At 41.6% G+C, this 24,958-nt stretch overlaps 1 protein-coding gene across 1 annotated transcript; it reads left to right on the top strand.

The window, feature by feature from the left end:
• Nucleotides 1–40: 40 nt before the first annotated feature.
• lmo1 (LIM domain only 1) lies at nucleotides 41–24,362 on the top strand. The gene is made up of 4 exons (XM_080885213.1): nucleotides 41–873; nucleotides 14,493–14,706; nucleotides 22,221–22,346; nucleotides 23,844–24,362. The coding sequence occupies exons 1-4, from the start codon at nucleotides 852–854 to the stop codon at nucleotides 23,947–23,949; spliced, it is 468 nt and encodes a 155-aa protein (XP_080741339.1). The 5' UTR covers nucleotides 41–851; the 3' UTR covers nucleotides 23,950–24,362.
• Nucleotides 24,363–24,958: the final 596 nt, after the last annotated feature.

Below are 24,958 nucleotides of genomic sequence, written 5' to 3'. Positions count from 1 at the left end.
ACACACACACACACACTTTCCCTTAGCTGTGCTTTTGTGTTTTGTCAGAATTAATGAGAAAAGTTCCCTTGCCCTAGGGGTAATTAGTGTCCTTGGAGTTAAATAAGCTAATACTTAGACACCTCTGGCACAAGCAATTATGTTTGTGTATTGAATAATTGATTCAAAGAGGGGGGAAGGGCTGCTAATCAGATCTGAGCATAATGAATTGATTTAATTAACAGGGGAATCCGAGGGTCTCTGGAAACTGCGCGCATTTATTCAGTAGCAGCAGAGGCGAGCGCGGCACATAAACTGGGAGAGAGGCGGCGCGAGTTTGCTTTTAGCAGTTGTCAGATTTGCAATTGGATTTGTTTGAATATAGTTGCCGTTTCGGAGCAAATGAGAACGGGAAAGAGAGAATATTAAGAAGCGAGGAGAGCTCAGCCGTTCAGTCTGAGCGTCTGATCCGACCGTGTGTGCACAGTTACAGATAGGCGACACTAGATTTGTATCGCTTTTCATTGTTTTTGCCCCCCTCCTCTTTTTTCTTTTTTTATTCTATTCGCATGGAATTTATCAAGAGCAACCGACGTTGTTTGATCGCTATTTGTTTGCGCTGCACTTCAGTCCGGATAGGGGTTTCTCGTCGTGTTTATCGCCGTATTCCGTGTGTGAATTATTATTGATAGGAGGGAGAAAACGCGCAGACGGCAATTCATCTTTCCAGGGTTTCGGTTTATCGAGGCGTAGTCTAGTTAACCGCGCGTTTCAAAGCCATTTCCAGGAGAAGCTGTGAGCACACCGAGCGGTGCAGCCTGCTGGAGCCGAGGACGGATCGCCCGAGGAAGGACTCCTCGTTCCTCAGGACGATGGTGTTGGACAAGGAAGAGGGTGAGTAACGTCTACCACCGTAGGATGCTATAACCTAGGGAGTAACGCGGCAAACTAGTGACATTTTACACACTGAGTGTTTTTTCCCCGGACCCTGTGCACCGGCAGCCTCCGCTTAACGCTGGCTTTCTCAACCCCATTCAGTCACGATGGGGTCCGGGCGATTTTTTCTCTTCCCCTCCCCTCCTTTTTTGTTAACTAACAATATCGTATGTGCTTTCTGTACCACGAAGTTGATGCGCTCTTCCACAAAAACCCCTACAAATGCCAAACTGCAGTTCAGTTAGGGAGAGTTTATTATAAACGGGATTTGTTTGTAGCTTTTTTTGCCTTTCTTTTTTGTTTTCTTTTTTGTCTTTCTTCGTGTGAGCCACAGTTTGATGATACTCCACACAGACTGCAGTGCATGTGGCTCCTCTTTTCTTTCCTCCTCCTAAGTGCTTTTTGCGTCTGTGAAGTTGGCGAGGCAGCCTTTGACATCACCACGGGATGGGAGATGACAGCAGAGTGCTTTTAACTTGATTGCAAATTATGGATAGCGCCTGTGCAGCGTTCGCTCACTTTCCATCCAAATAGGCCTACTTGCATTACTTATCTATTTCAATGTATTTAGGTTAATGGGCGAGGCAATCTAATTAATTTTAATTTAAATCAAATTCGCCTCTAATGACGTCCCATTTTGGATTAAGCCGATGTTGAGATGTGTGCAGTGCATCCGTCACATTCGGCTCTGTTTAGTGCATATGCTCTGAACACATTTGCACAACCTGATTGAGATGAACTAAAAACCAAGTAGGTGTGTGTTGCATGTCTTTATTCTGTCACTTCTTTAAGAGTATTTTGAGGTCGATTTGCTGACAATACAGACCACCTGCTGGCATGCACGCTGACAGCCACCACGACCATAAAACACTTCTTTTTTTTCCCCGTGTGTGCGTGTGTGTGCATGTTATTTCTCAAAGTACGGGATATTTCTCTTGTACACTCCAGTTTATGCAGGACTCCTCCTCCTCCAAAAGTAATGGATGCATCTGTAACCCATTATTTATGTTTGAAAATGGATCTTTCATTCATCTTAGAGGAGCATCCTTTCACTTACACATCCAAAAACCAATAAAAGGACTGCGGTAGAGACATAAATTGGTCTGTCTGGCTGAATCTATGTTGTGCTGCTAATGTACTCAAATTAACTCAACTGTAAATTGTCTCCTTTGGATGTCTGTCTTGCTAAAAGTTCCCTATATGATTCATGATTCAGATTGCTTTTAACAGTTATTGGCTAAGCAATATGGTAAATGTACAAGGTGATGCAAATGGCATTAGTGGGAAAGGATGCACAGGAGCATGTAATGCAGTCAATACTACATTAACTACTGATGCCCAATTACAGAACCAGGGAGAGAGGCTTTTAGGAGCATTAGGACTTGCAGAAAAGCTGAGATCACCTGCTGCTCATTGCCTAAAAGCTTCACCCTTTATTTGCTGGGTCCAACCAGCAGCTCCAGCATTTTGGCCAGGTTGTCAGCAGAGCGGCTCGGATCTGGTCTCTTTCTCTATGATGCCTCTTAGCGTTTATTGGCTCCAAAGTTATAGGCTTGTCAATTCAACCTTCACGTCTAATGTATCCACTTAGTGCCTGCGCAAACAGATGCACGCGTATGTGGCAGTGGAGGTGTGGGTCTGGGTGGCCACACGTGTGTTTATGTGTGCTTACTCTGCGTTGCTGTTTTTTTTTTTTTTGTTAGTTTATTTGTTTTTTGTTTCCTTGATTGATGTACTACTATGCCCGTGTGCGAGTCGCCTAAGTGTTCATATTTCAGTCCTTGCGCGGGCTATAAAACAGATCATCAGTGTGTCTGTTCTCGTGTTCAAAGCCAGCGATCCAAGTTGGCAACAAAGTAATGATGCTGCTTGTTTGGCAGACCGTTTTTGAACTCTGACTCCTCTTAGAAAAGTCTGCAACAATTTGTGCTGCAAAAGCAATTACCAGAAACGAGCCTTTGTGACTGATACCAGTTCTCTTCCCACTGCGCAAGTTTGTCTCGAGTCGAAAATGTAAATTAAAAATTTGTGACGCACCCCTGTCAGCTGTCATTGAAATCCTCGTCCTGAATGGTTTCATGTTGGATGCAGATACCTGTGGATACTGTGTGTAAACTTAGCTTCTTACTCTCAGATGATTAGGTCATTATCCTTGTATGTATATTATCTGGCAGAGCCCTGAGTCTGGGAGCACAGAGGACGACTGCAGTAGGAACACAGGCACTGCTCTGTGAAGTGACCTAATATGCAGGTTATAGTGGGCAATGAATAGCAACATGTACCAAAATATTCACTGTCAACATTTTATTTTACTCTGCGATATGAGGTTCCAATTTGCGTATAATTTGAGAGGGGTGGAAAAAGCAACTCAGCCGTTTTCTCTCTTTCTTCGTACACTGCAGGAGAAGAAAGTGGGTCCACGCTGAAGGCATCTTCCTGCTGAACATTACCATAACTACAGTATACTCTTTACAGACCTGAACCAAAGGGCGGGGGGGAGAAAACAGGAGAAAAAAAAAACCTCCAGCTACTTACAAGTTTCCAGTTACCTGTGCTTGTTAATTTAAGATCCTGTTATCAACCTGTCCACTAAAAATGTGTACATTCATAAAGCATGTGATTGAAAAGCAGTGCTCCAGATGAATACAGACTGGCGATCTTTCTGTCAGCTGCTGTAATAAAACTTGGGCTTCGGGCTCCGATTTTTATTTTGAAATAATAAGAATTGCTTCATTCTTTACCAGTGTTACCATGGTAATACTGTCTTGTAGCGATGTTATATTGATTTAGAAAGTGGACAGTAATATTTCTTTTCTGTTATTTGCTTTCTGAGGGTTGATTTCTAATTTCCAGTTGGAGATTACTTTTATATGTTCCTTAAGTCTTTTCACTTTTACAAAGGAATGCAATTTGCTCTCTCGTATTTGCTATTTTCTCAGCTTATTGGTTTGGTCTTACTTCAAAATTAAACTTGCCCATTTCAAATATTGAAATTACATCTGGTTTTGGTGCTCTAGGGCTTGAACAATATTACAAACACATTGCTGCGTTTGATATTTCTTAAGTCAGTACGGTTTTTTTTATTAAGCTTTATTATAGGCACCTGCGTTGCCTGTATTGAACTTTTTCTCCTCTTACACACAGTTTGTCAGGAGGCAGTTGAGTATTTGAAACATTTACAAAGTGTAACCTAGTGCTTTTTTAAATGTATTTTTTTATAAATATGTAACAAAATGGTACCAAAAAAAATACATGTGCGTAAATAGCACAATATACCCTGCACTGACAAGCAACAGTCTTACACCCTCACTGTTTTGGCTGTCCATGTAAATCATTTCACTTTATTCATTTTAGCTGAGCTCAGAAGAAAAAAAAATGCACACAAAATCGCATTAATACAATTTTCAGCTGCGAGTGTTTAATTCCATCTAATCTGAGCCTGATCTTACAAATGCAGAAGCCTCACAAGAGACAATTTCGTCTGTCACCACTAAAACCTCTAGATCCCTATCAGTCCTGATCGTTTCATATTTTACGAGTGCGGGAGATTTGTATCACTTTCCATGATCTAAGTGGAATTCAAAGAGACTGAACTGAGACTTAAGAGACGCGTGTTAGCGAGCACGCCCACCTGCCTCCGATGTAAATTGCTGCACTCATCAGTGTGGCACACAAACTCAATTATGCACTCTTGAGCTGTAAGAGCATCCCTTTTATTATTGCCAGAGGCCACATGCTAGCTATGTTATCATACAAATTCTCACAACAAGATCTGCTGCCACCACATGCATCACAGAGAACAGACCATCCCTGTTGTGTTGTCCCAAGTCTGACCCCCTTTTTTGTTTTTGGCTTGTTTTTATTCACTTCAAAAACGATGTTTTCAGCATCAGCAGGAATATTGCGAGACTGGTGAGATTCAGCCAGTATAAAATGAGCAGGACCAATGCAGCATTTTCCCAAATCTGCATATATTCTAACAAGCTGAGATGAGTCACAGACACTGGGGGAAACCTTGTGTCTTAGTGCAAGTTCAGAGGCAAATGCAGAAGAATACATCTAAAAATATTAGATGAGCCGCTTTACTGGTGTCAGCACTGATTGAATAACTAACACAATACATGCGTATACACTGTATATACGATACTGCTTCATCTGTTTGAACCTGTTGAAAGCAAGTCTCACTGCTACCTGTCACCGTGAAGCCGACTCCCTCCAGCAGTTATTGACTGCGCTCATGTTTACGTGGCAAGGGGGGGGGGGGGGGAGGAGGAGAAAACCGATACACTGATGCCTCTGCAAACATACATGTACACACTTCCTGCAACATCTCATCAGTTATTTTTTTCCTGCTGTTGTTTTGTTTTTTAACATGAAGTTATTTATTCACCTGTTTACCGGTTGCATGCTCACGGCTGCTGCTTGTGTGTCGTTCCGCACTCACTAAAGCTCACTCTTTGCTCGCTGAGAGAAAAAAAATCATTTCTCCTCTATTCTGTCATCATAGGCTTAGAAAAGGAAGACAAGAAACATGGGAGAGACGAATGACATGCAACAAAGTTCTTGAGATGAGCAGATGTCAAAACTACAAAGCCACCAACTATCGTTCTTCAGCAGCTTTGCTACAATGGGGGGGGGGGGGGGGGGGGGGGGTTAAATGACATTTGGAAAGATTTTAAACCTGAAATACCTGAAATATAAATGGATGTTTATGTTTGTTTGATTACGATGGTGCGTCCTGAATCATGTTTGACCCGACTCTCGAATCCTATCAGCCTCTTAACGCCTTCTTGTGTCACAAATCAAACTAACCTACATTTTATTTAAACCCTCCTGATTTAATCCCTTGATGCACATTTTTTAAAAGTATGCATACATGTGTTTTTTTTTAATCGCAAAACCCTATTCGGAGATTTTAAAGAATCTACTGACTATATCAGTATGACATATTGATTACTACTTACTCCTCCTTTTTACTTTCATAGCTATTAATGCTTTGTGCAAAGCTAACAAAGAAATCCTAATTGCGTATATGTTTTTTTTGTTTAAGATAAGATAAGATAAGATAACCTTTATTAGTCCCACACGTGGGAAATTTGTTTTGTCACAGCAGGAAGTGGACAGTGCAAAAGTTATGAGGCAAAAATTAGAATACAATAAGAATAAATACAGTACACAACTGTACAGAATAGAATAAAATAAAATACTATATACAGTAGAATAAAATAAAATAAATATACAATAAGATAAAAATAGAATACAAATACAAATACTATATACAACTGAGTAAAAATACAACGATGACAGAAAGGATTATTGCACTTAGTATTATTGCATATGTATGGATGTGTGTGCTTGATCAGTTAAAGTCTTTATTATGGAGTCTGACAGCAGTGGGGAGGAAAGACCTGCGAAATCTCTCCGTTTGTTTTGATCTTTCAATCCTTCATCGCAGTATCTATGAGCACAAATCCAGTCATACAAATTCAGGAAACCGGATCTCAGATGAGATAAACCTTTGCCACTGCCCTCACTAAAAGTCATCAAAATTGGCCAATAGGTGCTTGGAAATCAACAATGCGTTATTAGCCTATGCTGCCTTTCATCGCATGCGCGCTTCTATAGTTTTTGCCGTTGTCATATTTCCATTTGCAGAAACCCTGATTGTTGTACATTTTCATCTGTCTCTGGCCCTGCCTGTGCGGATTTGTTTCTTAGGGTGTAAGTGTTCACTGGTCAGTGAAAGAGACTTTGTTCCTGTAAGTGTAAGGAGCAGCGCAGCCTCTAGGGGCTGCTAGCGGGGCTTTTAAACTTTCAGACTAACTTCACTCCACTCTCAACTTCTGAAAACAGATTTAAGCAGATTCAATGTTTCTGAAAAATTAGTTTGATTCTTTTAGGGCAACTTAATTTTGTCATAAATTTGCCATAAACCTTTTTGTTCTAATGTTTTACACAGCTTAAAATGACACGTATTGAAATACTTAAACTGATGCTTGCGTTTCTTTTTTATTTATGCCCAAAACATCAAAATTAAAAGCTGATTTATAGCATGAAATAGAGGAATCCAAAAGAAAGGAGGGTGGAGCCGTCACACTTTATTAAGATCTTGCAATTATCTTGTTGGTAAATAGAAGAGCCTGGGTGCCTTCACTTGAATAAGAGCCAACTTGCTGAGAGCTAACCCCTCATTGGTTGACCTTTAGGTAATAAAATCTTAAATAGCTAATTAAAGCCCGTGATTAAGACAGCCTTTTTGTTGCCCCTTAGAGTTAGATTAGGCTTTTGATATTGACTGAGTATTTGCAAATACAGCTTCTGATCAAATAATGCCATTTGTGTGTGTGTGTGTGTGTGTGTGTGTGTGCGTGTGTGTGTGTGTGTGTGTGTGTGTGTGTGTGTGTGTGTGTGTGTGTGTGTTTTCCCAATGAAGTTAAAGTTAAACCTGTTCCTCAGACACTTTTGGCCCCCGTTTCAATCACATTACCTTTCATTTCATTTTATTACATTTCATTTGACCAGCCATTTTATTTTTTGCCAGCAACAGGAATTACTCCTAGAGGGAATGGCATAGCTCTTTTATATTACGGGGTAATAAAATAGTATTCAAACGTATTCATTAAGACCATTTTCATAATGAAACATCAAATATCCTCTATGGCGTTTCCCTTTTGAGAGTTTTGGGACAGGCCTGACTTTGCGAGACAGCTTCTTCATGAAGACCTCTTTCTCTAATTGTGCACCCAACCTCCCTCATTATTTACCCCATCAGGTGTGGGAGTAGGTGCTTGAATGACATTAGAGGCCTGTGCTGCCAAATAACTGCCCCCTGTGGGGAATTTGCATTATTCAAGATTAAAGAACCTCACATAGTGCACCACAGTATGGTGTTCCGTCTTCCCTTCCATTTTCAACACACCGAGGACCCTGAATGGCACACCTGTCTCCTGGCATATCCTTTGAAATAATAAGTGTGCAGTAATTGCTGGGGAGTGGGAAGGATTTCGTACATCACTTCCTGACCTCATGAGTGACACAAACTTTAGAGGGCTCCATTTTTCCATCTCCAAATGCATTTTTAATGTGGACTGAAAAGTGTTTGTGCATTCTGTTCCGGATGGCGGAAAGTGGCTGTGACGGGTCTAATGGTTTGATTTCTTTCTTTCTTTTTTTCTTGACAGGAATCAGAAAGTGGCAGATAAGATTGCCTCTTCTATAAAGGTTTAAAAGTATCTAGTTTGACAATATATAGATTTTTTTTTAAAAACTTTATTCAATCTCAAATGGAGACTCTGGGGGAAATGTCAGTTGATCTTGTGCCTACTGTACTCAACTGAGATGAAGATGCATTCACCTTCTCGATTATTGACAGCTTGCACTTAAATGAAAAGCTGCAAAATGGCAGGTTTCAAGAACTAAACACCTTAGACCAACGGCAGACAAAGCTCAATAGTGAGCCCACATGTGATTGGCTGGATGAAATATCAAATGGTCTCCTTGATCTGTCAACACTGACAGTCTTCCTTCTTTAAGACCTCTCTTGGGGTTTATTTGGAGTAAAACTGCACGATCAAACCATGGCTGTTTTTTGCGTCTCTTCTCCTCCTCCTCATTCATCTTAATCCCCCACTCTCATTTTCTTTTTCCTCATTCTTTCCCCCTCACTCTCTTTCTGCTGTTGACAGCTTACCTTGCAGAGCTCTAATCTCAACCTACTACTGAGCAACCAAGTGTTGGAACAAGTCGCCTTCTGTAATAATTTGGAAACTCTGCCAGTTTCATGTCTTGAAAAAAAAAAAAAGCATCAATGAATTTAATTAGAAAGCTGTTGCATATCTCTGTGATACATTTCTTTTAATTAACCCCATGTGAATAAATTAAAAATAATAGGGGGCTGAAAAGTGTGGAAAAAAAGCACCCTAATGAAGTTTTCCGTTAATTGGGATGGAGTGTGCAGCCAAACCACAGTGAGTAGTGAGCACCAGGAGCTAACAATACCTTCTGTAAGCCTTTAGAAAAAGGGCCTAGGGCCTTCGTGCTGACTTCAAGTGTAAGAAATGCACCTCTGACGTGATGGAAATGACCGTAGGCTGGGAGAAAAGGCAGCCCTGTTCCAGGCTGCTCTGCTGAGACTCCCCATGCCGCGCTTGAAGCTGGGCCAGTGTTATTGCAGCCCTAATGTGCCTGACTCATTTGGAGCGGATCAGGAGTAATTATGGTAGGGAAAGTGGCTGCCGACCGTGGGGGTCAGGACACTTGTAACATGTGAAAAGAGCAATTATTCCAGGAGACAAAACCCTCCCTTATCCTGGGCAGTGCCAGGGTCAATGCAAGGGACGGCTGGGCTCCGTTTCAGCGGGGCTTATTAGCCACAGCAAGCTGCAAAGTTTGAGAGAGTGCATCTTGTTAATGAACAGTCCCCTCCTCAACTGCACCAGCCCTGTCTGCTCTCTCCCACTTACTGTGGGTGTTAATTATGTCATAATCATAGCATGCATACAGTCCCAGAAATCACCTCACAGACCCTAGCATTCATACACAACCATCTGGAAAAGTAGCATGCCGCACGGTAACATAGTAGGCTCTTAGAGCAAATTATGAGAGGGGGGAAAAACAAAAAAACACAGCCAGTATGAAATGTAATATTGACTTGGGCCTAATTCGAGAGAGCATATGCACGTGTTCATGCATATCTCTTCTTTTGCTCCTTGCATATGTGCCAGCTAACGATAGGCACATGATTCAGGGTTCTTTATTTTGTTTATCATTCAGAATGCGCTCATCACTCTGCTTTCGACTGACATGTCTATTCCAGCTGATATTATTACCAGATGTCTTGTATTTTGTCTCGGAGATATAAAAACACGTCTACGGACTCAATTACAGCAATGATGGAAGCTGAATGAAAAGGGGCTGATTTATGCGCACAATAGCAAGACATCTGCATGAGATGCCTATTAACCTCAGTGGCAGACACCTTGGCCCAGGGACAAATTTTATTTTCCAATGCCAAGGCCAGAACATGGCTGAAGCACAAAACACTTGGATAAAGAACTAGACCAAAATCAGCACAGTAAGTTTGGATTTTTTTCTACTATTCTTCACTTTTTCGAGTTATTTGAGCTCAGCATCGTTTGTAACTTCATGCAGCAGTTTAAAGACTCTGTTAATATCCGGCCCGATGTCTTGTGCAGGAGTGGTTTGAATAAAGGAGAGGGTGGTGGTGGTGGGGATAATGACACATGCGCTTGTTCCAGATAAATGCAATCATTTGCTAATACAGTATCTAATTTCCCCGAGCATCGCGCTCTGTGTATTCACCACGCCGGTGGCTAACGCGTTCTTATTTAGTGCAGCTGGGAGTTGGAATTATAGGGGCCCCCAAAAAGAGGCCCACCCAGGGCCAGCTTCCACTTCCTCGAAAGACCACCTCCCTCCCCATGTGTCAGGAAGGCTGAGCGAGTCTCATCAAGATCCTTTACCTCCCCGTGAACCAGCAAAGTCTGCATCGCACCATGGCGTCAGAGCTTTTAATTGATCAAAAGACATTTAACAAACAGAGAAGCAGATGTAACTGTCCTTTCTGCCATTAAAGGTTGAGTGCCTGTGAGAGCAGCTGTTCCACTGGGAGTGTGTGGGTGTGGGTGTGTGTGCATGTACAGCAGTTGACTAGTGAAGGGGTGAATTTGTGAGTTCGTTTCCCTATCAAATGAGACAACTGGCTAATCAACATTAAAATTATATTGTTTTAAAGCTATTTCTGATATGAAATCAGTTTAGTTCTTTAGTGAATAAACATTTACTGTCAAGTTTTCTTTTTCTTTCATTGTAAATTTAATATAAGAAGAAACAGTGCTGATTTTAGCAGGTGATTATTCAGACTAATATTATCATTCCCACACCTTTACGCCCACAGAAGCTGATACAAGACTAACCAGTCTTCCTTTTAGTCTGCATGAAATGACACAGCAGAGCTGATGGTGGCTCCGGGATTCGTATAAATTAGTGTATGCGGAATACCATTCAAGCACCTGCTCACTTGTTTTAAAATAGCAACCAACACTTTAATGGTAATGATGGGGAGGGGAAAGGGAGTTTGGGGCAAATTGTAGGGTTTTTTTGGGTTTTGTTTTTTTACAGGTTTTCCCATGTCTGTGTGATAATTGTATTTTTCCATTTTCCTCCCCTGTATTTCCTTGAGTGCTCCATCCAGCGTGTTTTCTTTTAAAACCTTAAATATATCAGAAAGGTTAGTGGACTGATGTGATTTTGTTGATAGCTCTACAGATGGAAGTGTAAATGGGGTAACAGAAATCGGATGCTATCTATAATGGGAAATACATGCTTTGACAGACTGCTTGGCTTGAGTAAAACTAACTGTACATATTCCTGAAAGATACAATCTTTAAAGGGGAGGAAAAAGAGGGAGATGACAGGCATTTTCACACAGTGCTAATGGCAAATTAAATTTCTCCTCAGGAAGGATATTTGGCAGGCCAAGTGCTGTCTCTCCACTTTGAGGGGTAAAATGCATCCCTTGTTGGAGAATGAATCGTGATGTGGAGAGGCATGCTTTTGGTAACATCAAATGACACTGGAAGGTCAGTGGCACTTGTATCTGTTAAATGGATTGGATTAAGTGGAGGCTGCCTCCTAGTCTGCTGCTTCCTTTCATAATGCAGCTTTTCTTTCTGGGAGGTGGCAAGCTTTGGAGGGTCTGTTCTACTCCACCGTTTCACAGAGCGCCGGGAGTGGTGACAGGTGCAAGAAAATGTCTCATGGCATTAGGGGAATTGAAAAGACATTTACTTTACACAATCATTTTTTTTCTGTCACCGCTCTTTGTTTAGTAGGTTTTAGCTACTGCTTGCTACACTACTATTAAAGCAGTTTTCCAGAGGCTGCTTTGGTAGAAGACATCAAACTTGTGTTTTTGGGTTTTTTTTTTTCTTTCCCCCTCCCCAGTGTTGCTGCAAGGAAGAGGCATATTGGTTTCTTGGCAGACATTTGGTGCTCCTCTGCTGAGGTGTCTTTCTTAGTTAGGCCTAAGGACCGGGACATCTGCATAAAGAAACAGAGAAACCTCAGTGACATGAAGAAACAGTCTGTGTTGTCACCTTAATGATGCCGAGAAGCGTTTTATTTAAAAAAAAAAAGAAAAAAAAAAGTGTTGAGCAGCACACAGTAACTCCATGATGGGTTAAGCTTTGGCCTTTTCAAATGTGATGTAAAACACACGCGATATGTTTAAGGGAAGTGTTGCGAGTGGTGGTGGTCTCGACCAATTACGAGTAGCCCTCCGGAGGTGGAGGAACGACCTTTTTGTATAATTAGTTCTCTTATTTAAAGCAAAGATTTTGAGTAGAATAACTAATTAGGTGTCATAAAAGGCAAATTAAAGATTTTTGAAATCCCTGAGGGAAATGCAGCAACTTCTATATTTTTCTTTGCACAACCTCTGAAACACACACACACACACAGGCATTTTCTCTCTCCTCATTAAGACTGTTTTTAGTTCTGTAGAAGCCTGTCAGGCGAGCACTGTTGGCATACCTGCAGAGAGCTCCCCTAACAAGCCATGAAATACAGGTAGAAGAGTCCGCCCTTATCCAGTGTGGCATGAATTTGAAGCTTTTTAGCTTCATTTACACTGAACATTGGTATTTATAGCAGGGTTTGTGATCCTAATGCGGCAGCTTCAAGGGGTCTGTTTTGGGAAGGAGGGAGACGAGGGAGCTGGAGGGCAGGCAGAACACTAATTGATGGCTCACATCACCAGCACTGGACCAATTAGCCTCTCCTTTCTACTTCTGATAAAGAAATAAGACGGCTCAACACCACCACAGCACTTACTGACATATAAACCAAAGTCATAAATTTGACTAACAAGCCCTGCAATTCCCTTCACCTCCTTAAAAAAAAGAAGGGGGGGGGGGGGGGGGGGTGCTATTTGTATTACAGTCATAGCATTATTGATGTGCGGATGGCCCTTAAAAAATTGCAGCGCAAATCTGGATCCAATGAGGTACTTTGTGGGTCCACTTGCTTGCGTGTGAGAGCATGTGAAAGAAGGAGAAAAAAGGCAGGGAGAATGATAATGATTTTCTGTTCCAAAGAAGTTCTGCTGAAAAGCGGTGTAAGATTTCTGTGAAGGAGAGCGAACTTGACAGATTGAGCTGAGAAAAACAGCGCGGAGCGAAGCAGTCCCTTGTTACCAGCTGAAGTTGTGTGTATCGCTCAGTAAACTGCAGAAGTTAAAACGGATCCAACTACAGGATGACCTTATTCACACGTAACATAACACAACTACACAATATGTCACATGTTTGCATACTTTCATTCCTGAGAAACGCCTGCGTGTGTGTGTGTGTGTGTGTGTTTGGACCGCATGCACAACTTTAAAGTGCAACAGTGACATTTCATATAAAACTGTATAACCCGTCTTTAAAATGGGGCCCTTTACAGATGCCCACACATACAAAATGTTGGCCTGACCCCCCATGTTGCAGATTGTCCAGTCTTTTTTTTTTTTTTTCGAGAGAGAGAGGGAGAGAAATGTGTTTTGAAAGTAGAGTGGCAAGTGGCGTCCACTGTGTGTTCTTTTAGATGGATCAATAGCTCAGTGTGTGAGAGAGTGTCTTAAGAGCTGTTGTCTTGTGCTTTCAGCTGTGGCAGACCTGTTAGTGCTACAGAGGGGAGCTGCACACCCCTGCCTCTGTACCAGCAGTGGCCTGAGGGGGGCTTTTAGTCCAAACACAAATGTCAACCACACATAGACTATTAGTGTTTAGTGCAGTTATTAAATGGACTTTATTTGTCCTTTAGGAGGCTAAAAGGCGCACTTAAAGGGGACCTGCGTGACAGCAGGGCAATTTGCGAGTTTGGTAACTTAGGCTCGCTCATTGCAGACACATGAGTACAGATAAGTGTAAAAGGAGGAAAGGCTGTAATGCTCTGAGCAGGGAGCACTGTGTGTGTTGGCAATTTGTGTGCGCACACACGTGTGTATATGAGTCCGTGTCTGTGTGTGTGTCCCCGCGTGTGCTAAAAGGCACTTAGGCCATAACATATCTCACTGGGGTCTGGTAGCAACGTTTTTGTGGTCAGAGGCTTTTTAAAAGGTTAATGTTAATCTATACCAAACAAAGCCCACAAGGAGCTTTTACAGCTGTGGACAGTTGAGTGAAATGGGCTTTGATGAAATGATAGGTCACTAACATACTACGCAGCTTGTTGTAAATACCTCGGTAAGCAAAATAACTCTGAGAACTACCTGAGACGTGCTCCGTCCTCTGAAGCCTGCTGCCAGTGATCATGTAACTTTTGTATTACAGCATGTTCTTAGTGGAACAAGTAAGTCGAGGCTTTGTTGTCCAATGTGACCTGTGTGCCTATCTACATGGAAGAATGTTTTCTTTAATGCATATGAAGCAGGTAGGCAGTGTGCTGTGGCCGTGTGCGAGGCCAGGCTTAGACGCCTCGAGAAGCAGCCAGCTTATCAAAAAGAGAACATGAAAAGTCACTCGTGTTCCCCGGCCGTAAATCACGCGTGGCTGTTTGTCTCCTTATCACTACAGGTGTGCCGATGCTCTCCGTCCAGCCCAAAGGGAAACAGAAGGGGTGTGCTGGCTGCAATCGCAAGATTAAAGACCGCTACCTGCTCAAGGCCCTGGACAAATACTGGCATGAGGACTGTCTCAAATGTGCCTGCTGCGACTGCCGCCTGGGGGAGGTGGGCTCCACCCTCTATACGAAAGCCAACCTCATCCTCTGTCGCAGGGACTACCTGAGGCAAGAAAGACACACAATCACCTTTCTCCCCTCACAACAAGCACAAAAGCGATGTCGTTCCAAAAATTGTGTTACTTAAAAGGATCGCAGAGTTGTTGTTTTTTTGTTCCCTCCTCTCTTTTCAGTTTCGCATATAACCCTCCCGGTAGGGTTTGTTGTGCTTTGTCAGTATGAGTCGCGAACACTTTTAAAATCAATTTCCATCAGATAAGGTTAACGCCTTATTCTTTTACAGAATGTATATAGGTGAAGGCTAATTTGTTTTGCATAAGGAGAAAAATACGGGCAATTTTTGGAACACCATTTTTCCTTCTTCCTCTTTTTTATTTAAAAAAAAAATTGTCCACAAACACAAATCACAGTTCCAACATCTACGATAAACCACGTGGACACACAACCATATATATATTTCTTCTTTACATGAACAATGAACTAGAGTTCTGTCATGACGACATGTTTTTGGTTGTATCAGCACTGTAGGCTGTGAGAAACCTCCAGGCAGGCTTGTTGCTTCACTAGTGCTGCCCCCCCCACCCCTTCTTTCTGATACCCCTGCCATCTGCTTGTTAAATTAAACATGACCATTTCCTGGGCGTTAGGTCACATTCCCTACCATTTATTTGAGGGGGAATCCCCCTGGGGCCGACTTAAAGATGCCGGTGCCTTAGGCCCCTCCTCCCGAAACACCCTGCCCTGCACCGTCCTCCCCCCTTCCCCTTTCTCCATTTTCCTTCTGCCTCCTTGTCTCACAGCGTGTTCACTTTTATCTCTTACTGCTACCCATTTAAGTTTTGATTAGTTTATTCCAATTTAAGATGGTAAATTAAAAAAGAGCAGCATCACTTAAATAGCCACTAACATTCAGCACAGAGAGCTTTAATCAACCTGGCTTTCCTCTACCTCACTGATGCCTTTTAATGACATTTCACTTTTATTTCAGCTCTTCCTTCGACCTGGAAGAAGCCTACAGCCCACTTGCGAGGTGCTTAGGGATGTTACGTTGAGATAGGCCATTACCATCCATCAGTCCCCACCCACAGTTAATGCTTTTAAGATGCAGTGAGAGGTTGACTAAGACCTGATGTTTCCCCCAAAAGGGGCAGATGGTGCAGATGAGGTAATAATAAATGGGCAAATGACCGAGAGAAGGCAAAAATGATGAAGCTCAGAGTTTCACTTGGTAAAATACATCAGCTGAAAGGACAGCAACCTCAACCCTGAAGCCATAAGTGCCTACTGGCACTGTAAAGGGAGAAGGAAAAGCTTTCTCGCACATTAGGCCACTAAGATGTAGAGTTCACAGAAGGGATGAAATGAAGAGAATGACATATGGAATCAAGAGTTAGGAATACTAAAATAAGAATAAAAAGGACGGAGCTGTAGAGAGCTTCCTGTGCTCCTCTGCTGCCCCAGATTGTCTAATGAAATCCATCCCACTCGCCTGCTCTTCAGCCTGCGACAAATGCAGAACACTTAATGGCTGAGATGCTCGAGATGAATTCTATTATGGAACAAATTAAAACCCTTGCCTTGCGTATATAGGAAAGAGGCAGTTTGAGAGACCAGAGTATTTGAAAGTAGGTGATGCAGTCTCCATGCAGCGCCGGTTTCCTTTTCATTCCTTCTTTTCTCTGTAGTAAGACGAAGGCTCTGCTCACCTGCAGTAATGAAGTTAAATCTGTACACTGAATTAGCCTCCCGCACTTCATTAAATACAAGCAGTGGATCAAACACACTTTGGTTATTTCCCAGGGTTTGGAACCCTGCCATGCTCACATTAATTATTATAGGAGCTCCATCTGTGATTGTCCTTCAGTGGCATTAGCAACTTATTGAATGCACCCACACTTTACTGAATATTACACTCCAGCGCGCGCACACACACACACACACACACAAACACACAAAATGCACACCTCAGCCAGTGTCCTCCCGTGCCCTTCAAAACCATGCACCATCAAAAAGTTTAGTTTTAATCCACCTGATGTCAGTTCCCTGCATCTTTCTTTTTGTAAGCGACTTCCTTGTAAGAATAGCAGCTTTATTAAGGATTTTCTTTATTGTCAGTCTTTTGGTGAAGTCGTAAAACCTTTAACCCCTCGTATATATAGTGATGATACGATCATCAGGACATGAAGCTAGAAATAATTCAATATTCTGTTTCATATATTAGAGTGGACATAATAGTAAGCCACTTATCAAAATGTGGTGTAATTAACTGTAAGAGGAAAACGTTTTCAAGATAATGGACATTATAAGTTATCCTAAAACCAGCTGAATAGCAATGTGATAGAGGATGGCTCCACATGGATGTGACTGTTTTTCAGATCAGTCTTCTTCTTACTCCTTGAGGAAGTGAAACAGTCGCTCTTCTTTTTCAGGCGAGATAGATCTGTACAGAGGTTTACACTTTCAAAAAAGACACAACTGTTGAGGAAGGTCAGAACACGCGACGCATGCATTAACAGTTTTCCCTTTTATGAAATCTGACAAACCCTATGCAGGCAGGGAAGTCTCAAAGAGCTCAGAGAACAGGTAGAAAACTTCAAGAGCCACAGCCCAATCTGAGAGAAGCAATTCAGAGAGGCAGATGATGCACTGTAGGAGCTTTAAGGGTTTGAAGTTAGCAAAGCAGCGAGTTGAAAGAACTAAAGAAGGCCCTCTTTTCTCTAAAGACCCATTGTAATAACTCAATAACAGAGGAAGGAGAGCTCCTTTATGTTCCTGCCGTCCAACTTTGCTCGCAACATCCCACACCAGCACACAAAGTTACATTTTTAGCTACTAAATAGGAGCTCTTTTAAGGAGTCGAGAATAGGCTTCATTCCCCTGCACTGAAGATGGTAGAAAGCAGGGATAAGGCAAGTATACAAATTCTATAAAGTTAAGAACCTAAAATGCAACTAAATTGTTTAAAAACCCAAAGTCAGCATGCATATAATTAGACCTAAGCCATAATAATGACGGCAAGTGATCCAAACAAAGCCTATAATCTTGAGATGGTGAGATAAGAGTAATTTCAGCATTGTTAAGCAGAGACACACATATCTATTCGTCTACAGATGCAATTTAAGGTGTCACTCATCACTGTGTATCTGAAAGGTGTCAATTATGGTCATTAGATGAACCACAAAATTACTTTATTGATAATACAGTTTGCTGCATATTATACTGCAGATATATTAAGGTTTTTTAAGCTGTCTTGATCCTAATACTTACCAAGACTGGTGATCAGTGTCTAAAGTAAAAATGTACGTTTGGCATAGAGAGTCTTTCTTTCATGGCCATTATAGTAACATTCTCACACCCCCGGCATTGCCACCCTTAGATTTAGCAGTCTGAAATATTTAATTATAAAATGTTTAATCTCAGTCTGCAAAAAACACATTAAAAACATCACAGTGTGCGTTGAAGACATGTCGTAGAATATGGAACGACAACAGTGGTACAACAATGTCGTTAACATTTTCTTACCTTGCCACCCCATATTGCAAAACTATGGGGTGGCAAGGCCATTATACGAATTTGCATTGATCACCAACTTCTCCAATGACCTGTGAACTCCAGCTGTGTTAGAGTAGCACACACAAGCCACCACTTGATGCAAGTGTGACAAGCACAACAACAGTCTCCTCAAGGCACTTTTTGTTGTAAGGTAAAGACCCTACAATAATACAAAGAAAACCTCATCAGTCAAACAACCCCCGAAAGTGGAAAGGAAAAGCTCCTTTTTAACAGGAAGAAACGTCCAGCAGAACCAGGCTCAGGGAGGGGCGACCATCTGCTGCGACCGGTTGGGACAAAAGACGGGGCAAAAAACACACTGTGTGTACAAGTGCACAGTGAGTGAAGAAGAAATTATGGGAAGCCCATATCAGCCTCGGCCTATTGCAGCATAATTAAGGGAGGATTTAGGGTCACCTGACCCAGACCTAACTGTAAGCTGAAGGCTCTGCCTCCTATTCTACTTAAGAAACAAAAGCAAGCCATCAGTCTGAAAGCAAAGTGCTCTACTTGGTTGATGCGGTACTACGAGGTGGTTACGATAAGATTCGGCCAGTTTATTTAAGAGCTAAGGTTAATGTTCATTGTTGATCTTTTCCACAAAGATTAAGACTTAACAGTAATAACTGCAAAACATCGACAATAGCAAATTTAGCAGGATGCTAGCACATCTTTATCAAAACGTAACTTGTATTTATACCTAAAAGCATTACCACTTCAGTTTGAGTTCTGCCGCTACTGCCAGTAAAAACATTTTTAAGTTTGCAAAAACACAACACTCATCTAATAAGCACATCCAGCTTGCTTTTACTTATACTGCATTATGCCATTTAGAAATCCATATGAGAATGCGTCACAGGCTGTGGTGAGCAATCCAAATCAGCACTTCTAACCCTTTAATCCATTTATATGAACCACAGAATTGTTCAATTTTAAAAGAGGGCTTCTTGCTACAAACCCTGCTACAATACCGATGATTGATCAGCAAAGCACACAGGCCTTGGTGCATTACAAGCTGGAGAAATTTGCCAGTCATAAATGCTGAAAAAATGGTGTTGATGTTGATTTTTTTTTTCTTTCTTTCTTTTTTTTTTTTTTTTTACACTTTTCTTCAGAGAATATTGATTTATTTAATCCAAATGGCCAGGGAAATTGAAGTGCATGAGTCACTGCACTCCTACAATACGGGACATGTGTCAGAACAATGCATTCGAATTCCTCCAAAAATAGTCTATTCAAACAAAAAGAAAATCTACTTTAAATGAAATGAATTAATGAACAAAACCCATTTACAGCTTATGTTCGTGGAATGCACTGTTTGGGTGCGGTGAAGCATGTCAAGTTTATAAAAAATGACGGTTAAAATTAATGCAGTTTTATATATGTTGTAGTACACATGTTGTGTATAATTGCAGAGTCCTTGATCACACACAATCTATACTTAAGTACAAGTTAAAGGTGACTCTGAATAGCTTGCGTCTTCATTTTTGTGCTAATATGTTGGGATCTGTTGGCTAACATTGCATTTTAGTATGAAACTCATTACTTAGGATGCTCTGCTACAGTGGTGTTTCTCTCTGACTGCCTTTTAGTTTCATAGGAGCAGGAAGAAAAGAGTATAATGTGTGCTGAACAGTTCACTCAGCCTGTAATCTCCTTTTAGCACAAGGGGCTCAATTAAGCCATATGTTGATGCCACATTATAACCCAGACACGTCAGCTGTTGGCTGAAGAACAGTATGAGTGGGACACAGCGATTACCGAGAGCACTTTTTTGCACTCCAACTTCTCTGTGCCAAATATCTGCCTGCGATTTCAAATCACAAAGCTGATAAGGAAATCAGGTTAGCACGAAAGACTATTAAGACGCTTAAGACAGACCGGTTATGAGAGCCGTTACCGTCCTTCCATACTGAAGGCCTCTAACCCCTTTTTGGTGCCATTAGCAGAATACTTTCTCACTGTGGAGTTTGAAAGACGTGGGTGTTTACCAGGTTCTGCAGGCTTTATGTTGTAAATGTTTCGTATCCAACGACGAGCTCAAATAACCCTCATAATAGAGTGGAAAAGAGGTTATACCCACACTATTTGAATTACTGGTTTGTGGAGAGTATAGATGTAGCCGCAAAGTAAAAAGTAGCCACAGATGTGACACGCTGCTCTGACTGAAGGCGGAACTTGGTGTCAGGAGCAAGCTGGGCTTCCCCACCAGGCGTTTTCACAACCTGTATGTATCAACTGAGCACCATGTCTGCAGCCCAGCAGGGTGTAATGGAGATGGGTTAGAATAATCCTTCTGGCTGCTATAGGTGTGTGCATGTCAATTGCTGTAAATGACCAAGGGTTCTCTAGGCTCTTTTATAGCTTAGGTTCCCTGAGGGAGAGAAAGGACATCACTATGACCTGCTCACTACATGGAAGAGTCTCTGAATGTCATGATGACTCTGGGTGCTCTGGAGTTTTCTCTTTTTTTCCATCCAGGTTAAAAAAAAAAAAAAGAGAGAGAGAGAAAAGGGGTTCATTTATAAGCTGGAAACTCAACAGTTCACGGTTGCCAATACTTGTGCTTTGTCCACACAAACTCACTCATGTCTTGTAATATGAATGCTGGAATAGTGTGATAACAAGGTCAGGTTCTGTAGCACTGGTATTTGCTCTGTTTTCAGATCAATACTGAATGTGTGAGATTGCAATTTTTTAAAGCTGTTTGGATAAGTCTTTGTGTCTCTCTAAAGAGGGGGGGGGAAACATTCTTTGAGTTACAGAGCACCCCGTGGGTGGCAGATGTCTACTGTATGAGAACATTCAGTATTTTTTTTTTCCTTTTTGTTACTGAAACAGTAACCAGTTGTAACAATGTTTCAGTTTAACACCCTGTGAATCCCTCTCATGGAACATAACAACCTTTCTCCCTCTGTTTCTGTCTTTCCTGCTCCTCTGGGGCAGTGGCCCCTAATTAGAAGCAGAGCTGCTGGATAGACATTTTCTTTAACAAGGTGAAAGCAACTGAATGGGACTCGCATAAACGAGGCAGAATATCAACATGGGGACTCCTCTGTCTGAGCTCTACAAGTTTGGGGGGGAAAAGTGTTTAACATACTGTTGGAATGACAATCTGCTGTTGCCTTATCCCCTCTTGCAAAGCTGTGAAGCGGTCCTTTTCCTGCTGCAGAATATATAAATCTATCTGTGCTTCAGAATCTCCAAATTAAACATAGGGGCAGGCGCTTGGAAAATGAAAATGTAAATCTGACTGGGGAAAGCATTTGAGGTTCCTTTTTTTTTTTTTTTTTGGCTTTGAGGAGATCTACACCAGTGCCTCCTTGCTGTGTTTGTGACCTTTATCATTTGGCTCCTATCTAATAAGCCCAAACAAGCCGCAGTGAGGTTTGAGCAGTGAGTCTGTTCACTGTAAAACATTTAGTTAACTCCTCAAGGTTGCATCTACCATCACTGTCTCAGGTTCTTCTCTGAATGAAAGAGGAAGACGGAGAAAAGCGAGAGAGCGAGGGTTTGAGCCTGAATCCTTGTAACAGAAATCTTTTTGAACTTATGACTACATTATAGAGTGTAGCCTCATGTGCAAAAAAAATCCAGCTGGATTTGGTTGAAGACAGACTCATTAGGTAGTTTTGTTTTGAAAGAAGAAAACTTTCAGCAGTTCAAATGGTTTGCCTCAGACCTGTTTTCGTTGCTTTTGCAGTGTGCGAGAGGGAAATTCTTTGAAGAAGGAGATTAAAACCATGTGATCATTATAATTAGATCATTAGCCAAGAATTAAGATCTATGTTTGTAACTCTCATTAACAAATATACCAACTGGATGCCAAGAAAGATTTTTGCCTTCAATTCGATTTTCACTCCCTTTTTCCTGTGAAAGCCCCTGTTTTTATTGAACTTCTTTCTTTTACATTTCTTGCTGTCATTTTGCTACGTGTTTGTTTGCTCTCTTTACTGCATCTAGGTAAAGAGAAGGTGGGTTAATCTCTGTCTGTGCGCTCTGTCTTTCAGGCTCTTTGGTACAACGGGGAACTGTGCAGCCTGCAGTAAACTGATCCCAGCCTTTGAAATGGTGATGAGAGCCAGAGATAATGTTTACCATTTGGACTGTTTTGCCTGTCAGCTTTGTAACCAGAGGTAAGAATGGGGGTCATAACTGCACAACAACATTGCATATTTAAGAAAAACACACACACACACACACACACACACAAAAATAGGGCGTTAAAATGGCCAGTGGCTTAAATATTCGAGGCTCTTAAAAAATAATCTCAGGTGGAAAAGAAATTTTATATTTCATTCCATTATTGCAGACCACAGTTTATAATTGGTGGTGGGGGGAGTAAATTGTGGTTGGCTTGTGTTGCAAGAATCAAGGTTGCATTGCATTTGTAATGCCCTGCTAATTATTTTCTATTATGTCACGCTGCCAGCACTTTGTCCTTGTTTGTGGCTAGATCTGTAAATCTTTTAAGCCAATGGGATGTAAAATTAGCTTTTGTTCTCATTTGTCCGAGGAGGCAAAGGAGCCACAAAAAAAAAAAAAAAAGACGTCCTCCAGATTTGTGCTGTTGCACAAAAGAGAATAGACACAGGTGTGAAATGGCGTTTTCCTAAGGGATAGGAACTATTATAGAATTGGAGCAAGCACAAAGCCTACTGTATGGTATGATGTACACAGAATATGACATAGCCAAATATTGCTTTTTCCCATTAATATACTGTCAGTAATGGCACCTCTCTGAAAGCAGAACGTCCTTTGCATGCTTGTCAGGGGTGCTGTGACCCTGTTCCTCCACACAGCACAAGCCCATTAACCTTCTGCAGACCAGATTCAGTTACCATAGTGAACACCTGCTGTAAGGGAATTATGACTGCAGTCTCTTTTCTCAGCTGGCAGACACAAAGCCAGGTCTCATCTGGCACAGTATTGCCACGGCTGTGACCGTTACCAGCTTTATTTACTGTGTTACCAGCCTGGCACATTACTAAAGCCAAGCCATTTTCAGCTGTATTCTTATCTTCACTCCCCTTCAGTCACATTATGGAGCTGTGTCCACTGTGTCACACAAACAAACAGCAGCACACAGAAGAACATCAGTGGGGCAGGCTGCTATGAGTTATTTTTCCCTCTCCAACTGACTGTGAGACTTTGGAGGAAAAATGTTTTCGAGCACCGGAACTAAACTGGTGTGTGAAAAGCTAACCCCGTGGCAGAGTTTCCTTGGAAACTCTTGCGGCGCCACCGCCGCTTTTGCCAGGCCAAGGAGAGCTGACCTGCTTTTCATTGGGTGCCAGCGCCTGTGTCTGTTTGATTCGAAACTGTTTAGGGTTTTAATCTACTTTTATTTGAAACCACACATTTTACGATGGCCATCAAAACAGACTCTGAATCTGGCGAGCCGCGGTCTCGGCGCATGAGGTAAAATGTCTCGAGCCAAATGGGTGCGATCAAACAGAATCATCAGTACCTGCTGATCCTAAACGCAGCGTTTTCACTGCCAGAGCAGAGTCAACCAGTCAACAAACACACACCACTTTGTCGTGATGCCAGCATTAATCATCTTTTTGTTTTCGTTTTGTTTTTGACAATGTTTTTTTTTTTTTTCGCCTTTTGTTTTTGTGTGCCAACAGGTTTTGCGTCGGGGACAAGTTTTTCCTAAAAAACAACATGATTTTGTGTCAAATGGACTATGAGGAAGGTCAGCTGAATGGGAGCTTTGAGACACAGGTCCAATAGTTGGACCCCGACGGCAGCAACAGCCGGCTCCACACGTTACACACGAGATGGATGTTCCGCTGCACTTGGAAAAAAGACAAGCGTCTGTCTGCTTGCCTGCAATACTTTTTAAGACCCCTTTATCAGTCCCTAAGGACTCTATTGTAAATGTTAAACTTTTTGCCCCTCCCACATCCCCCCCTCAACACTGAGCAGTTACAAATTTTGATGTACAGTTGTGCCTGCTTAGCTGAGCACTGTATTGCTTGTATGTTTTGTGAAATTTGTTTCAGGTTTGTTTTCTTTTTCTTTAAGAAATGGTTCACTAGAGGGTATGTACAGTCTGTTTTCTCTGTATATATAAACTGGAACATTTATTTTATGAAATGTAATGCAATTTTATTACTAGTGTGAATTAAAGATTCTTAAATGTTCATAGTGAGATTTTTTTTTTCTCTTACCAAAAACCAAAGTTGTTGTTGGAAGGAGTTGGCCCACGTGTTGATATGTAATCATGTATCAGAAAACTGCAATGCTGTAAAGAGCCCTGCAGGCGAGAAAAAAAAAATATTTGAAGTCCTCTTTAAAACATGATGCAACGAAACAAGTTTTATTACATTTTGCAGAGTTCTGATGGAATTAGAAATGCTGTTTAAAATGAACTAAATAAGATTTTATTTGGAATAAAAGAATGCTTCTCCAAAAGCGTGTTGTTGTGAGCGTGCAGGTGTCATGAAAGGGGGCTGAGATAAGCTGAGCTGCTCTGTGTGATTCATGCTTCACTAATTGCCATCTGATTATGAGGGTGAATTGGCCTGGAAATGAAATGCAACAGCAAAGAAATTAGAGAGAAAATAAATGCTCATTGAGTTTGAGCTCATTCAAACTCATCAGCTACACAAGTGCAGAGCTGTATTAAAGGGTACTTTCCCCAGAAGACTGTTAATGGAGATGTGTGACACTGTCTGTTTATCTGATGAGGTTATATCAGATATACCAACTCTGGTCGAGCTGTCAAGATTTGCAGCCA

The sequence above is a fragment of the Rhamphochromis sp. 'chilingali' genome (assembly GCF_963969265.1).
Source record: "Rhamphochromis sp. 'chilingali' genome assembly, chromosome: 6".
Classification (NCBI taxonomy): Eukaryota; Metazoa; Chordata; class Actinopteri; order Cichliformes; family Cichlidae; genus Rhamphochromis; species Rhamphochromis sp. 'chilingali'.
The sequence above is the reverse complement of the archived record's forward strand: the minus strand, read 5'-3'. Positions and strand labels throughout refer to the sequence as shown.